Source organism: Nothobranchius furzeri, chromosome 14 (assembly GCF_043380555.1).
Source record: "Nothobranchius furzeri strain GRZ-AD chromosome 14, NfurGRZ-RIMD1, whole genome shotgun sequence".
In the NCBI taxonomy this organism is placed as follows: Eukaryota; Metazoa; Chordata; class Actinopteri; order Cyprinodontiformes; family Nothobranchiidae; genus Nothobranchius; species Nothobranchius furzeri.
In genome coordinates, this window is record NC_091754.1 from 29,716,509 (window position 1) to 29,733,003 (window position 16,495).

Genomic DNA, 16,495 nt, shown 5'->3' on the forward strand with positions numbered 1-16,495 from the left:
TAAAGTAATAAAATATGTTGAAGTTTTATCTTCTCATATTAAGAATATTTACTCATCTAAGTCCACCTGTCATCAAATCACTAGCTACTGTAGTTTGTATTGGTATATTATGGTGTAACATTTGCTATCTGATAATCTTTACTATTTGCTCTACTTCTTAATGCAATCTCCATAGATTTTCTATCAAAACCCCCAGAGTTCAACTTTGCTGCTTGCATATTTATCTTGGCTAGTTGATCTGCTTATACATCTTAAGAGTTCAACATGTTATCAGCCAGGGACAGGGTCCTGCTCAAGGTGGAAGAGTTTAAGTATCTTGGGATCTTGTTCATGAAGGAGAGAAAGATGGAGCAGGAGATTAATGACGGATTGGTGCTGCATCTGCAGTGATGTGGGTGTTGTACCTGTCTTGGGAAGAGAGAGCTGGAGCCGTAAGGCGAGGCTCTCGATTTACCAGTTGATCTACATTTCAACCATCAACTATGATCAAGAAACTTTGGTTAGTGACTCAAAGAATGAGATACAAGCGGCTGAAATGAATTTTATCCACAGGGTGGCTGGGCTTTTCCTTAGAGAGAGGGTGAGAAGCTCAGTCATCCGACGAGTTTGGAGTAGTCACTGTTCCTCCACATCAAGAGGAGCCAGTTGAGGTGGCTCTGACATCTGGTTAGGATGCCTCCTGGATGCCTCTCTGGTGAGATTTTCTGGGCACGTCCAAACGGAAGGAGGTCTAAAGGAAATCCCAGGACATGCTGGAGGGACTATGTCTCTCAGCTGGCCTGGGAACGCCTTGGGATTCCTCCAGAAGAGCTGGTCCAAGTAGCTGGAGAGAGGGAAGCCTGGATCTCTCTGCTAAGGCTGCAGTCATTGCGATCTGACCCCACATAAATAGAGGGAAGTGAATGGATAGGATCATATTTTCCGATAGTGTTCCAAATTGCTGTCTTTACTAATGATAAAACTTTACTGAGGCTGAACCAAAGGTTGGAGAGATCGGTGCTGTCTCTGTATAGATGCATTGTTTATCACCCTGCTTCAATCATGATAGTAATGCAGAAGCCGTAGCCTGCAGAGCTCGTTTGTGGGGCACCATTTATGTTATTGACAGTCTGTGAAAGTGCTTTGGGGGCTTAATTAGTTTTCACTCACCCTCTTGCAATCCATTTCTGTTATGTGTCCACCATATTTTGCTATGTTGAAGTACCACATTAAAATGGGATTCGAAACTTTTAAGAAACATTTAGACTTGGAGTAGAAAACTTTTAGAGAAGCCTTAATTAACTTTTTTTGTAAACATAGCAAAGGTTGCATAACATTGGTTTATATGTGGAGGAATTCAAGAAAACAAGACGCAAAAAAATTGTTACAGACTAGTTTTAGTTTGTAATCTCACTCATACAAGGATGCACACATGCCCAGACTTGTTTGAATATGATTCCATGTTGTAGTGTAGCGACATGAATGGCCTCATTTGTGACCCAAAGGTCACACTTCCCCAGCTGGGTCGAGCTGTCCTGGCTGACCAAGCCAGTTGGTGTATGAACTTCTATCGATTATATAAATATCCGTGGGTATCTATGTAAGTATAAGTTCATAACCCAAATTGTTTGATCTTTCTCAGGATTTAGCAGAGCTGAATAGCAAACAGCGTTAAGTCCTAGTTATGTAGATTACTACGCTACAATTCCTTGTTGTAGTTTGCAGATTAGGCACATTGTGGGTTCGATGAGACTTCTGACCCCTCAGACTGCTCATATAAGCAGCTTTTCTAACTGATAGTTCCCTGCTGTTTGCTCAGTCATTGGCCCCAGGATTGTTTTGTTTGAGGCTTTCTGAAGCTCTTCAATTCTGGTTATTTAAAAGCCGTACTACTCGGATGATGTGCTCTCTCATGTTTTAATTATTCTCATTTCATAACACAGCTGGGCGTTTATCCCAAACATCACATTGTTATTTTTTCTGTGTTTGGATGATTCTGTTTTTGGAAGAATCTTCTGATTTTGTTTGCTTAAATATGTAAATAGGCTGAACACTGCATGAGTATTAATATTTTCTTTGGATTTATTTTTTACCTTTTCCATGTTCCATTAGAATCGCTGACCAAGAGCAAACAAAGCGTATTACAAACAGCTTATCATGCATGTGCAGTGTCCGGTGTGGTGGACAACAGGAACTGGGGTCGAACAGAAACCAGTGGAAAGCTCAACCCAGAATCTAAATACGATGGCTTTGCTTTTGGTTTCTATTTTCGATAGCAGTGAGATAAATGGATAAAGGCTTGTTTATAGCTTTGTGTCTCTGCAGAGGTTATTGTTATTTCATCAGTTGCTTTAGGGCTTTCCTCTGATTATGTCCATTTCATCAAAAAGACCTTCTGAGCTCCCGGAGCATTTCTGAAGATTCAACATCATTCCAGGTTAGCAGCAACTGAAACCGGTTGTTTGTTTGAGAACCAAATATACACCCGTGTTTCTCTAGATCTAGTTTCTTGGGTTTCACAAACAACATTTGCTGGTGCTTTTAATAGGTGCAGACTGGTTCAGTAATCATTCTTTGAATTTGACATGCCCCCCTCCCCCATCAACTATAATAAGACCTGGAATGGCTGGAAGCTTTAGCTTGCAATGGGAAGGTGAAACAAAAACCACCAAAAGATAGGCTGTTCGCTTGACCTTTAGTCACCTATATATTGTCATGCATTATCTATTCTTCGTGACAATGCTTTTGATGTGCGATTGGTGCAGATTTATAAAAAGATTTAAGGAAACCATGTGTAACTTTGATTGTATTTAATCTGTTTAATGGGGATTATTTTCAATGTTCTCATTAAGATTTGTCATCTATCTTAAAAGCCCACCAGTTGGGTTTTAAACAGAGATCATCTTATGTTGATAGATTTGAGTTTCAGTTGCCCTTTGTCAACATTGTATGTGATTTCATGTACTCTTGCAAGATTTTGTGAGGTCTTTAAACACTCAAAATATATTGTCAAAGGTAGTGATGCACCGATATGAAATCTTTGGGCCAAAACCGATATCACTATCACTGTTATGGCCGATGACTGATATTTGCTGATACCGATATGCTGACATCAATGCTTCTAAAATCAACAGATTTTGTATAGAATGAAACCCCATACATAATACAATATATATGCCACCATTACATTGTTGCCAGCAGAAATGAAATGTTATTAGCATTTGTAGTAGCTTACTACTGAACATGTTAATGAATAATAAAATTCTACTGATCATATGTGAATATATTTAGATATATTATTTTGACTAAGATGAGTGATATTAACTCATTCGCTGCTAGCCGTTTCCTGATCGGTAAAGCCCTTCGCTGCCAGCGTTTCTCACCGTTTTTACTATTTTTTTAAAAGTCACAGAACGTTGCGAGCTAGGATGATATCGACGCCAAAACAAAGCGATGACTCTCCTCTTACATCAGGAAGAATCCGCGTGTTTCAAGCTTTATCCGTTCTTTCATAATCCGTTGTTGAATTGTTATCGGCAGAAGCTTTTCCGGTTCGCGCCTCACTTTTTTTACAGCAGCGGCCCAAAACGATCTCCTAACACATGGATTTTCTGCTTCCTGGTCACGTGACATGCGACATATGCGGATGAAGACCGGCTTTAGAACTGAGATGTTTGTTCTCACGATGCGGGGGCTTGTTCCGATGCCCACACAGTAAAAAAAATGCAAATGACGACTTTAGTCGTCATTGGCAGTGAATAAGTTAATACAGACCTAAAATGTTAATGATATATAAGTCAAGTTTTGTTCCATAAATATCAAGTGGAAAGAGGGAACTAGACAGCACCAATTTAATACATATTGTTGAGCCTTTTATACTTTTGTTGTTTTATTTTCATATATTTAGCCGCAGACCAGTCTTGTTTCACGTAAAATGTTGTCTAATAGAAAATTTGATTAATCAATGGAGGATTAGATAGAATATTCAAATACTAAAATATTCAATAGCTACAGTCCTAGACTCCACCACTGACTTGTAACATGGATGTTTTGTCTACACAAATATCACAAGCCGTGTGGTGAAGATGCTGATGCTAAAGGTTAGCTTCTACTAGCAAAGACATTCTCTGCTGTTTCCTGAACGCTAAACCAGCAACAGCCTTCCTCATCATGAATCACGATGGATGAATCCATGAATGTTAAGTGACAGCGTGACTTAGATCTGTCAGGCTTTTCAAATCCTAGAGTTTCAACATTTATTTTCTATCAGAATCTGTCAGATTGGTGTAGGATGTGCATGTTCAGCTTGCATTTTAAACTCAGTGACCGATTATAATTAGAAATAGGATTTTAACCATTGTTTTTCAGTGGTCCGCACCTTTATTGCTACTCTTGTGGCTAGCTACTGCCCCGTACAATTGTAGCTCTAGAGATCTACTAAAATGACTTAAAGCTACTTTTGTGTCAGTTGGTAGGGACGCATTATGTCTGCATCAGCATCGGTATTTGGGATCGACCGATATTGGTTTTTCTATTGCCGATGCCGATATCTAGGTAACATGGTCAGCCGATGGCCAATATGTACTGCTGATTTTTATGGGCCGATAGTCAAAACCATAATCTAGATATTGTCACCTTATTTTCAGGCTAAAATGTCAATAACATCAGTTGATGTACAAAATTTCTGAAGTTGAATCAATTTTTGAACCCTTTATTCAACTGTCTGTTAAATCTAAACTTTGTGCACTGCTCAGTGTTAAAGTAAACACCTAAATAAAGTTCATTTAGAGTATTTATTATGCTGATGTTATCAGTGAACGTAAAAATACATTTAAATTAAATTCTGCAACAGCATTGAGCTGCCTACGGATGGGCCTGACATTAAATTGGCTTTACTAAAGACAAATATTGGCCGATGCCGCCATCTAAAACAGTAAATATCGGCCCGATATATCGCTCTACCTCTAAACTGTATCGGACAATTTGTAGTCGTTGTTGAATCTTATTAAATTGGTCCAGTAAGTACAACTGAGCTGATATTTACAATTTTTATTTCTGAGATTCATGGTTGGCAGGGGGTATTTGTTACAGTGATGCAAGATTGTGGGAGTGTTTTAAACTGAAGCAGAGAAGCAATGTAGGTGATGAGGTTGCTTTTGCACAGTGTCAAAAGTGTGGTGAAGTAAAATAATATTGATAATAAATACTGCTGTCAGCCATAACAGTAGTATTAAATAGCTATATCGGCCAAAAATTTCTGAACGATGCACCCCTATTGATCTGCTATGTGGAGGTTGACTCTAAAAGTGAATGAATTGTGGACCATCACCCAGCAATTACTTTCTGTGGTTCTAAAGGTACTTTGTTAACGAACAGACGCAGGCAAAACTGCTATAGCATCATTTGGTTATGTTTCCCGGAAGTCTGTGGTATTTTTATAAGAATATAATGTTCTTGTATCGAAGTGCATCATTTGATTAAACTTTGATTGCTTCAAGCAGAAACTAGTTTGTGTCTCTACATAACCTTCCACGAGCAGAGAGGAATGCAAACTAGAAAGGGCAGATCATAGCTCACACCCCTCCCATCTGACACAGAGTGAGTCCCACACAGTTGCACCGTCACTCCTTATCTATCCGACAGCTTTGATGCAAGGCTCCCTGACCCCTCCGTGTGTGTGTGTGCGTGTGCGTGCGTGTGCGTGCGTGTGTGTGCGTGTGTGTGCGTGTGTGTGTGTGTGTGTGTGTGTGTGTGTGTGTGTGTGTGTGTGTGTGTGTGTGTGTGTGTGTGTGTGTGTGTGTGTGTACACATACACGTACACGTACACGTGCCTGTTAGGTAGAGACAGGGGCAGAGCAGCAGACAGAGCTGAGACTTTGCGACCAGATCTGGAATTGGAGGGAATGTCACAGCAGCTGCTGCTGCCTTGCGTTAACAGGCTATTACTCTTGACAGAGGACAATAACATTGACTCACTCACAGAGGACCTCCATTGCTTCCACAGTTTTTTTGTTTGTTTGTTTTTGTTTTTTTAATGTGTCAACTGCAACATTCAAGTGGATAATACTGGATTGAGAGTTGTTTTTGGGTATATGAGTGCCCCATCTTGTCTGGAGCGAGGATGAGGATGAGGGAGCGGTGTTTGCATCAGGATCCTGACCTTAGGAAGGAGTTGGCTCTCCTGGCTCGTGGATGTGATTTTGTTCTGCCCTCTCGGTTCAAGAAGAGGCTCCGAGCCTTCCAACAAGGACAGGCAGGTGTTTGTAGGAGTATACTTCTTACTGATCATGCTTTACTGGCCCGTCTTATTACAATCCTTTGGTGGCAAGATATTCTTAATGTTCAACGATAAATGTTTACTTGTCTAGGTTACATTTGATCTGATGCATTGTACGCAGCTGCTGTTTGGTCTTCTCTCAGACCCCATCAGTATGAATGCGTAAAATGTCATGTGGCTTAGCAGTTGTGCTCGAGGGCTCACAGCGCAGGGCAACAGGAGATGTTTATGTCCTTTTATAGCCATGGCTGATTCCAACACACAGCACTGACGAGATAGATTCACTTTGTGGAACAAACAAACCCCAAGATGCTCATTTGTGAGTTCTTTTCAGTTTTCAAATCAACAAAAAAATGATTCAGTTGGCTGGTTTTTGAGTCATGTAAGTGGTCTTTGGGTGTGAGGGAATGATTGACAGATGTTCTCTTCAGGCTGTTTTATTAAGCAATATAAAATAACATTTGGCTCCAAGACCAGAGGTTTTTTGGTTTGTATTTAAAATCACATATTCATTAATTTCAGGTTCTGTGTTGGATGAAATTTAGAAAATTAGACTTTAAAAGTGAAAATGATCCCTTCCTATCAAAATCATTGTGTCTAAACACTGGTATGTTTCATATCAGAAAGGTGTTGTACTTTGCTTTGACATCCATTAGAATTGGTGACAACAAAGATAAATCTAAACATTTTGCATTTTAGCAACAACAATTTCAACATATCTTAAATGTGGATTCAAAAGGAACGGTAAACAAATCATCATAGATTAACTAAATGTTGCAATCACAAAAGCCAACATATAAAATGTTCAAAAAGGCATTTTGGTCTGAATTTAGGCATCTTAACCAGAATTAAATTGAACTGATTAATAAATGTTTCTATTAGCCTTGTTAAGTTGAGGAGTCCTGCATATTTCACTTGATGATAGCTATTTAAATTTAGTAGCCAGGTTATGATTTCAAAATCAAGAGGCAATCTTGTTGGCCAGTCTTGAATGGTATTGAAGGGAAATTCTGGCTTTTGTGTGTTTCTGTGTAAAAGTGATAATGACACCTTATCTATTGTAGATAAGTGCCTCTGTTTTGAGAGACATCCAACAGGACTGACGAGCTAATGGATTGGCACAGCCAAAATTCATGTTATAAGTCTTTACACTGCTGTCAGGTTTGAATCCCACTGATATTTACTTGGAATTGTATATTTACAAGCTTTAATACCACCAGCATCTGGAATATTTAGCACTTCCAGAGCATCAATTTGTCAGGTTTGTCAGGAAATACCCGCACTTAAATGTTACCATGTAGTATTACAATCATCTAGAGGAAACATGGGCTTGATTTGTACATCCAAAATAAACAAATAGATGTGAATATTCTAGTGTATGAACTAACATTTAGAACAGTTTCAGCACTAATAAAACAGCACTTGCTTTAATGGCTTTAGCATTTTTCAGATTTGAGTCATTTTAGGTGGAGGAAAATTGCCCTTAGACTTAACTTGGCTCAACGCCTGAGCATTTCTTCCTCATTTTCTAAAGTGACATTGTTCTGATGCTGTTCAATGCAGGTAAGACACTGAATACTGCAAATCGGAGCTATCACTTTAAGTATAAGTAACTGTCTTTTCTTTAACATCTTCTAGTTTCTGTCATTACATCTCGTGCGAGAACGCATGTTTAGTTTTTATAATGGTGACCAGCAAAATAAATTTGCTTGTCTGGGCATTTCTTAGTTACCCCATGCCTTTCAATATTTGTAGCACAACTGCACTACTCATGTAACGGAATATTTTGACTTAGATTATTTGTATAATAGTCGGAGTGAAGAATTAAACCCGTGGCAGAACTCAGAGTTTTACTCATCTTCATTAATTAGACTGATCGTGAGAACACAACCATTCTGGTTAAACAAGGAAGCTGCTGAAACATTTAAACAACTTGAGCGATTCTAGTTTGTCAGGTTGTCTCTGATTGAAAGAAATGAAACTAAAATTCCTTTAAAGAAGGAATTTAATTCTGTTTTGATTAATAGTTCACTAGTCTGGATGAGCAGCTTTCTAAGAATTATTACACCTGAAACTACATCTGAAATGGGAGGTAAAAGTGAGTAGCAATAGGCACTTCACTGTTGATCTGATTTTTATCTTGAGATGCGCTTTATAAAATAGTTTGTTCTTTTTTTACATAATGTCTTAATTCCAGTTATTAGCTATGCCTTCACAATTTTTGTTGCATTCCTGTTCCCAATTATTTCTTGGTTTCGTTGGATTTAATATATTTCTGTGGTTCGTTCATTTTTTTCACACCGAAAAAACTGCAAACAAAACGCAGTGACAGTTTCTCAATTCCCAAGTACACTAGTACGTTCTTGTGTATTTGACAAGTATGTTCTTGGCAAGTACAGTAGAAAGTCTGACCTACAGAGTATGGGAGTACAAGGGCGGCATAGGGAGCCTAAATCTCCTCCCTTTCCAGTCCGCTCATGGTTTTCCGTAACAATGAAAACGTGAATGCAAGTCAATGGGCTGTAAGTGCTATTCTCTAATTCGCTTTGCATTACACCCTGGATCGCACATGTGTGGTACTTCAACTTAAATGAAGTGTAACTATGTGTTTCGACCATGTCAGTTGCGTACTTTGAGACTTTTCAGCTTGTAAAAGTTCATAATACCTCTGACTACAAATCAGACATCAGCACGTCGCATATGTGACGTCACCACTAAATCTCTACCCTAGCATAGCTTCTATGACCAGATTTATGCGGTTCTTTCCTCCTGAAGGAAGGATTTGAATTTTGTTGATCTTACACCCATTTTTCCTCTGCTCTTCTTGTCTGGTTCGATGACATCACTTTGGTGATGCGCATTTGTAGTCCTGGACGTATTTTCACACAAAACCTAAAATAAGCATGTTCTTGGCATCAAAATGCGTCTTTAAAATTCACGGACATCATATGTGAAATCCATGGCACATCATAAACACAATTAGAAAATAGCGATTTTAGCCCTATTGACTTTCATTTTTTGTTCTTTCCTCGTGGGCCCGTGGTCCAGAAGTAAATGGGCGTCACTTAGGCTCCCTATTTGGAACAGAATCATACTCCGTTGAGTCATGGCGGTTAAAAAAATGACCTGACATAAAATAAGCTTAGTTTGTCTCTTAAATAACAAAATAACAATGAAAAAATATTATTTGTATAATATTTGATCCACTTTTGATCAAAATTGATCAAATACCACTATTTCCCACAGTGAATAAACATTTTTTTCTTCATCAATAAAGCTATTTATGGCAAAGTTGCTTTTATTTTGATAGTTGATTAGCTAATTAGCTAATATGAAGGGATCGTGATGAGGCTTGGCCTGTTTAGCCCTAACGCACCCCCAATTGGGGGCCTCTACAGTTTCATGTCCCAAATATCAACAACTGCCCTCATTCTCCAAACACAACTGAAACCACAATCAAACAGCCCAGATGGGAAACAAGTCCATTTTAAATGGTAATAAATTAAGATACAATGATATTTGAACTTTATTTTAGAAGAGCATCTGACCTTCACTGGTGTCTGCTAGGGAAAAAAAAACTTGAACAAATTTAGTTGAGGACCCCTGGAATAAATAAAACAATTGACTAAATTTCCTAAATGGAATTTGAACTCACAACCTCCATCCTGTCTGCACTTTCACACTGGGCAGCTCTTCTAAAATAAAGTTCAAGTATTGTTTTATCTTAATGTATCAAAAACCAAAAATTGCTTTGTTTACAATCTAAACTCTTTTGATTGTAGCTGTAGCTGTGCTCAGGGAATGCAAACAATCACCGACACTTGGGACATGAAACTCCAAAGGCCCCCAATTAGGAGGCGCCAGGGCCCAAAAAAAAGGCCTTGGGTCTAAAGGTTAAAAAACAAATACTCACAGCACAATTTACAGGTTACACTTAATTATTTACAATAGTAGAAAACTTTATATTTCTTTGTATTTCTGATATAAAACACTACAGTTATTAGCTTTCTCTTCTGCTGTTCGAAGTACAACAGTTTGCAATGCAATACTTTCTGGTATTCTTTGCTGTCCCAAGTCCAGAGAAGTATGCATTAATGCATCCTCATACAATGGGTGGAGCAATAACACATCCAGGAACTTTGAGCAAACTTGCCATGACACATACTTGGGATTGGAACAGTACTTGGGCATGCGTTGATAACATTTCACAGTGATATGAGTACAAAAGTTCAGACAAGTATGCATATTGAGAAATGGTCAATGTGTCACAATGTCACAGAAAAATTACTAACCTCTTGATTGGTCAGATTTTCTGGGGGTGGGGCTACCAAAAGTAAATACAGGAATCTTGAGTTATGACCCCCTCACCCTGAGCTGTTCGTAAACTCTTCAGTGTTTTTCATGAGTCAGAGCTGGTAAATCTGGCCATCAGCCCAAATATCAGTGAGATATCATATCGTGTTGTTTCATTTTCAGCTAGCTAGAGGCTACTTCAGTATCTACCCACATTTGTGTTCCCGTCAGAGTCCCAGAATGCAACACAAACTTTGTTACAGGAGGGTGTTTGGCTCAAACCTGCAGGACCAATTCTACTCAGACGAAGAGTGGTCAAGTATTTGTCCTGAAGCTACAAAAACCATGGACAAGTGAGTCCGTATGGAAGAGAGGGAATTCAAGCCTGTTAAAAGTAATTGAATTTTTAGTGTGTATATTCATTCTACCCTGGAAAAAGAGGAGTTAAGGACATGTGTAAGATAAGTGTTTGTAAATTTCTGACCACAGATGAATGTTTTATCGCCACTGTCTATACACGATGTCTTTGCCAATCTGATAATGGAGTGCTGTTAGTATACATAAACTACAGACCCTTTACTAATACTTTCATAACCACAAAAATGTCCAGCTCACTTTTCACAGTGTGTCTATTTGCCGAGTAATTGTACAGATATTAGTAAAGGTTGTTGGATTATTTAAAAACCTATTACAGAGTTGCTGTAACGTGGGAATGTCAGTCCCAGGAGGATCTGTTACACTTTATTGGACAATAATTACGAGTGCTGAGTAGTTGCAGCGCTTCCATGATGAGCAGTGAGGATGCTTAGAGATACGGTTACAAAAGATCCAAATTAGCACGTGTGTTCCAGCCAGCCTCGGCGCACACGAAAGACTCGAGCATTTAAAGCACCGGCGGCTAACCGTTTATGTCTCTGTGTGTCTCAGGCCCAGGTGAGGACGGAGGAGCCAGTTACCACTGCACTTAGTGAAAGCATTCCCAAGTTTTACTTCCCACAGGGCCGGCCCCAAGCCAACCTCAACATCGACTGCCTCATTTCCAAAATTGAGAAAATATTTTCACAATTTCCAAATGAAAGGGCCACCATTGAAGACATGGGGCCAGTCGCCAAGGTGAGCACGCGAGCTGCAGCATCATGGTATAGCTGCCACCCAGAAAATTATTTTCTTTTCGTGCCATTTGGCTCCTGACTTATCGAATGTTTGCTGATTTTTAAAACCCCATGGAAAATATTATTTCCTTGTGACTGAGGAATGTGGTCAGTAGCCTGAGGAAACCTTGAGGGCAATGACAGCTTGGTTTACTCAAGGAAATGTTTAAATGATCTATTACTGCTTTTCTTTCCAATAAGGTTCTGAATCAAAACTCACATTCCTGTTTGTAAAGTGTACTTTTATTTCATGTGTATACTCTTCATCCTTGCCACACATTCATGTTTTTCCATCTCCTTAGGCTTGTGAGTGTCCCCTCTACTGGAAAGTGCCATTGTTCTGCTCAGCTGGAGGCGACAGGACGGGTTTCGTGTCCGTTCACAAGTTTGTGGCCATTTGGCGAAAGTAAGACAATAGCTGTTTTTATTCTAACCAAACCATTGGTGTATTCAGTCACAGCCAAAGGCTCGCACAAATCTCTGAACAATGATGGCCACTCGCTCTGGAACATTGACGCGCTCTGCTATTGTGACTATTTTCTTTTTAATTCCAAACAAAATTCATTGCTTTTATAAACGTCACAAGGGAATTAAGCTGTGTACAGTATAGTATACAAATGAAAACATCCATTCAGTGTCTCTGTGGAAAGTGAAAGAATTGTCATGGGACTTTTACAATAGTAGCTGTGTGCTGGATGCTGTTGCGTGCAATAGGCATGGCCTTGTATTAATGTGTGAGCCTCCAGAGATCTGGACAGACGTGGCCTTTGACCCGAGCCTATGACTGAACCATTCTTAGATGAGAGGCCACGTCAGACGGTTTCACTATTATCCCCACCATAACGCTCGCCGCTGCACCCAGCACCAATTCAGAATCCTAATTTCAGAATGTATTATACCTGCACTTGAAATTTTTTGTGGAATTTAAAACTTGAAAGAAGGATTTAAAGAAAGGCTGCCAAAGAGGGAACAGCCTCCCAACCATCTGTTCTCTCTTTTCTTCCCCAGAACTCTGCAGACCTGTCACGATGATGCTTCTAAATTTGTGCACCTCTTGGCCAAGCCTGGCTGTAATTACCTGGAACAAGACGACTTTATTCCGTTCCTGCAGGTACCGACTGCAGCACACCCAGGGAGAGGGTTGGAGTTGGTAGTGCGGGGTGGCAAAATTGCAGTGGGTTGGGTAGAGTTGGTGGGTTTCTCTACTGAGGCTGGGCTTTTTGGTGTGTCAGAGGACTAATTCAGGGATGTAAGTGGACTAAAGGAAGAAGCAGGTGAAAATGTTTTTGTTAAAGCCATATTACGAGAATAATCTCAGAAAACGTGGAGTCGTGGTACATTTTTAAAGACTGATTTAATTTAGCGCTAACTGAACCAGCTACAGCTATTCTCCTTCCAGGTGGCAGGCGGTTTGTGCGTTTTGGTCCAGCTCCACACCTGATTTATTTTCCAGTGTGCAGGTTTTCTTCCTGAACAGCCCATTAGCATACAAGCAGAGATTCCTCGTGACACACGCTGATTAATTCGTATGGTCCCGCTCAGCGAATCGCCTTTGACTGTTTTGATGAATGAAAGATGGATTGCAGTGGAGTAGATTTGACTGTCCCCGTCTGTTTTCTGTGGTCTGTGATTTATGTGTTTTCTATGATTTAATTTCTCACAGCACGAGTAAAAGAGGTGCGACAGCTGCCCTGAAATAAGGCCTTTTAATTTCATTGCCACCTTCGCGTTTATGCAAACAATTCTCTCCTTTACTGGAGGGCAGCTGGGTGGTAAAGAAAGGATACGGATGTATCAACGAGTTTATTAACATTGCAGAACACCCTCCTGACTTTACGGCATGAGAGGACATCACTGCTTTTTACAAATTTGCGTCACTGCGTGGTTTCTCTCAACAAGGCCTGGGAAACGTTCAGCTTAAATGACAATGTATAAAACAGATGGTTGGACAAAATGATGTGCATCAGAATGAAACGACATCTGACTTTTCTATTACGTCGTTTTCAAACCACTAATCTGATAGCCATGAAAGGAAAGACAGATGTCTGTTGGAAACGGGCATTAAACATCATAGAGATGAGCGTGTTGTTTTTGTGGTTTGAAGACAAAATAATCAGACGGTTCTTTCTATTCTCAGGATGTGGTGAACTCACATGCTGGTTTGGCCTTTCTAAAAGAAGCACCGGACTTTCACTCACGATACATCACCACGGTATAGTTGCATGCAGAAACCCTAGGCAGTACAAAACCCACTTTGTTTTTCTATTTGTAAAATTACACCCTTGCTTGTTCTTCAGGTGATTCAAAGGATATTCTACAACGTGAGCCGGTCGTGGACGGGAAAAATAACATGCTCTGAGCTCAGGAAAAGTAACTTTCTTCAGGTAGATCTTTGCATTTCTACAGAGCCACTAAGGCGGGGGTAAGCAGTTCTTGTCCTCAAGGGGCCGCTATCCAGCAAATTTTAGTTTTTTTGCTCCAACACTCCTGATTCAGTAGTGGAATCCCCTGTTCAGCATCTCATCCAGCTCTGCAGAATCCTGTTGAAGCAGCAATCTGGAGTTTTCACCCTTTCAGTGGTTATGTATGATCTTTTAGAAATCTGTAAAAGTGACTTACCCTGTACTTTTTTTTATTAATTTATTTTGCTAAGCCCGTTTGACATCCCGTAGAGCCCTGTGCAGTTTGAATTGAGCACTGCTCAGCCTCACCGAATAGCATTACACATTTGCTGACATATAGAGCAAACGGAAGTGTGGAAGTACTTAGACAGATGCAGAGATGGTGACTTTTCTTATTGACGAGTAAGGTGTGTGTGCGTGTGCATGTGTGTGTGCGATTGAGAGAGAGAGAGAGAATATTACTAAACAGTATGCTCTGTTGGCTGGCAAGAGGTGTGCATTTATGGATGAGAGGCGTTGCTTAGACACGGAGTAGGGAGAGGAGCTTAAAGAGCAAGTCACCCCCTACAAGAAACTTACTTCACTCCCTCTTCATGTTTGAAAAATGCAACAAATGCTGTTGCCTAGCAGACCGAGACGGCGGAGCCGCTAACAAATACACACACACACAGGCTCACAACGGCATTGTGACATCATAATGTACCAGTTATCATGGCATACCTCTTAGCCAACAGCGATGGCAGATTTAAATTAAAATACAGTGCAGTTTTTACCTGACGATGGCGCAACACTGACAGTTTTAGTTAGAATATTTAAATTTTAACTAAGATGCACGGAAGTACCAAATTATTGACCACACGTGTCTGTAGCACGATTACACACATTTATATAGTTTATCAGCAAAAAAAAAGTTGATTTGGGGGTGACTTGCTCTTTAAGATCAGAATCAACTTTACTATCGTTGCCCCAGCATCCTGAAGCATAGAAGTGTGTCTCCGTGGCACAGCCCGTCCAAGGTTAAACACACCAACATGTAGAACAGACACAGGCAGCCAACGAGAGCAGCCATCTGGATGCACCGCATTTTTGCACCTCTAGATGGCGTCCTCTAAGAAAAAACTCTGGCTTTCTGCTTTAGTCACCCACTGGTTAAAATCAGGTGTGTTGAACCAAGGAAACTTCTAAAACATGGTGGATAGCAGAGCTCGAGTTTGGTTTCATGTGTGCCCTAGAGAGTACTGGTAGACTGTCTGTGAGCCTTTCCTGGTTGGTCACTAAAAATAGATGGTGCTGACGAGAAAACATTTTTTTTTCCCTCACATCCCTTAGCTGGATCACTCCCTTCCCCAAGGGCCGATATCAAGCATATTTTAGTGGTTTCTCTGCTCCAGCATGTTTGATTCAGTGGTTGAATCACCTGGGCAGCAGCTCATTAAACTCTGTAGAAGCCTGTTAATCACCAGCTGATTGAAATCAAGTGTGTTGAAGCAGGGTTAAAACTGAAACGTGCTGCTGTTTTAGTTGTTTCCCTGCTCCAACACAGTTGCTTCCCCCCTTCAGAAGCTTATGACGCTCTGTAGAAGCCTGTTAATCACCTGCTGATTAAAATCAGGTGTGGTGAAGCAGGGAAACGGCTGAAACATGCTGGATCCCGGCCCTCATGGAAGGGAGTTGTCTACCCCTGCTTTAGGGGCTCTGTCCGTTTCCTCATCTTCCTCTCGACTACTTTTTCTTTGGTGTTATTTTAAATGCATAAACATTAAAGACTGTTTGCATTTATGCTTTGCTGGTGTCTTTAAATAAGTAGTTCTGTTCTTTCTAAACTTCTTGGGGCAGAATGTGGCGTTGCTGGAGAAGGAGGAAGACGTGAACCAGCTGACAGAATTCTTCTCTTACGAGCATTTTTATGTGATCTACTGCAAGTTCTGGGAACTGGACACCAATCATGACCTCTACATTGACCAGAAAGACCTGGCACGGCACAGTGACCAAGGTGCACGAGTTCACATCACGTTCACATCATTTTAGCTACTTTATTCTTATTTGCAGTAGGACAATTAAACCTTCCTTACACCAGAACCACCTCGGAGCATCGTTGCATGGCTGACACAAAGTAGAGCAATAAACGTTATCTAGACCAGATCTGCTCCTCGCATACAGCCAGGAGAAAGATTTATCTCTGACACGTCCTGCCCTGGCTCCACACCACATGTTCCTGGTTGATGGTTTGTGAGTGAGGCGAGGGAAATGAGACACAAGATCAATAGGAGAGCACCATATATACTCTACTCCCAATGATGCCACGTCTGAAACAATTTCTACCACTATGTGGTCAGAACGATGACCAGAGGATTTATGGTGTTGTCAAGAGAACTCCACCAGCGAGTATGAGA

At 40.3% G+C, this 16,495-nt stretch overlaps 1 protein-coding gene across 2 annotated transcripts in view; it reads left to right on the top strand.

Moving 5' to 3' along the window:
• Window positions 1–16,495, top strand: part of ppp2r3b (protein phosphatase 2, regulatory subunit B'', beta) — a 31,733-nt gene that overhangs the window by 11,866 nt on the left and 3,372 nt on the right. The window contains exons 1-7 of one of the 2 annotated variants that reach the window (XM_015965973.3): window positions 5,868–6,232; window positions 11,477–11,662; window positions 12,003–12,106; window positions 12,709–12,811; window positions 13,838–13,912; window positions 13,998–14,084; window positions 15,939–16,095. In XM_015965973.3, coding sequence (XP_015821459.1) covers window positions 6,101–6,232; window positions 11,477–11,662; window positions 12,003–12,106; window positions 12,709–12,811; window positions 13,838–13,912; window positions 13,998–14,084; window positions 15,939–16,095 — 844 coding nt within the window. In that variant the 5' untranslated portion in view covers window positions 5,868–6,100. Of the gene's footprint in view, window positions 1–5,867; window positions 6,233–11,476; window positions 11,663–12,002; window positions 12,107–12,708; window positions 12,812–13,837; window positions 13,913–13,997; window positions 14,085–15,938; window positions 16,096–16,495 lie in introns of those variants that run through there. The other variant, XM_015965970.3, reaches the window with a different exon arrangement.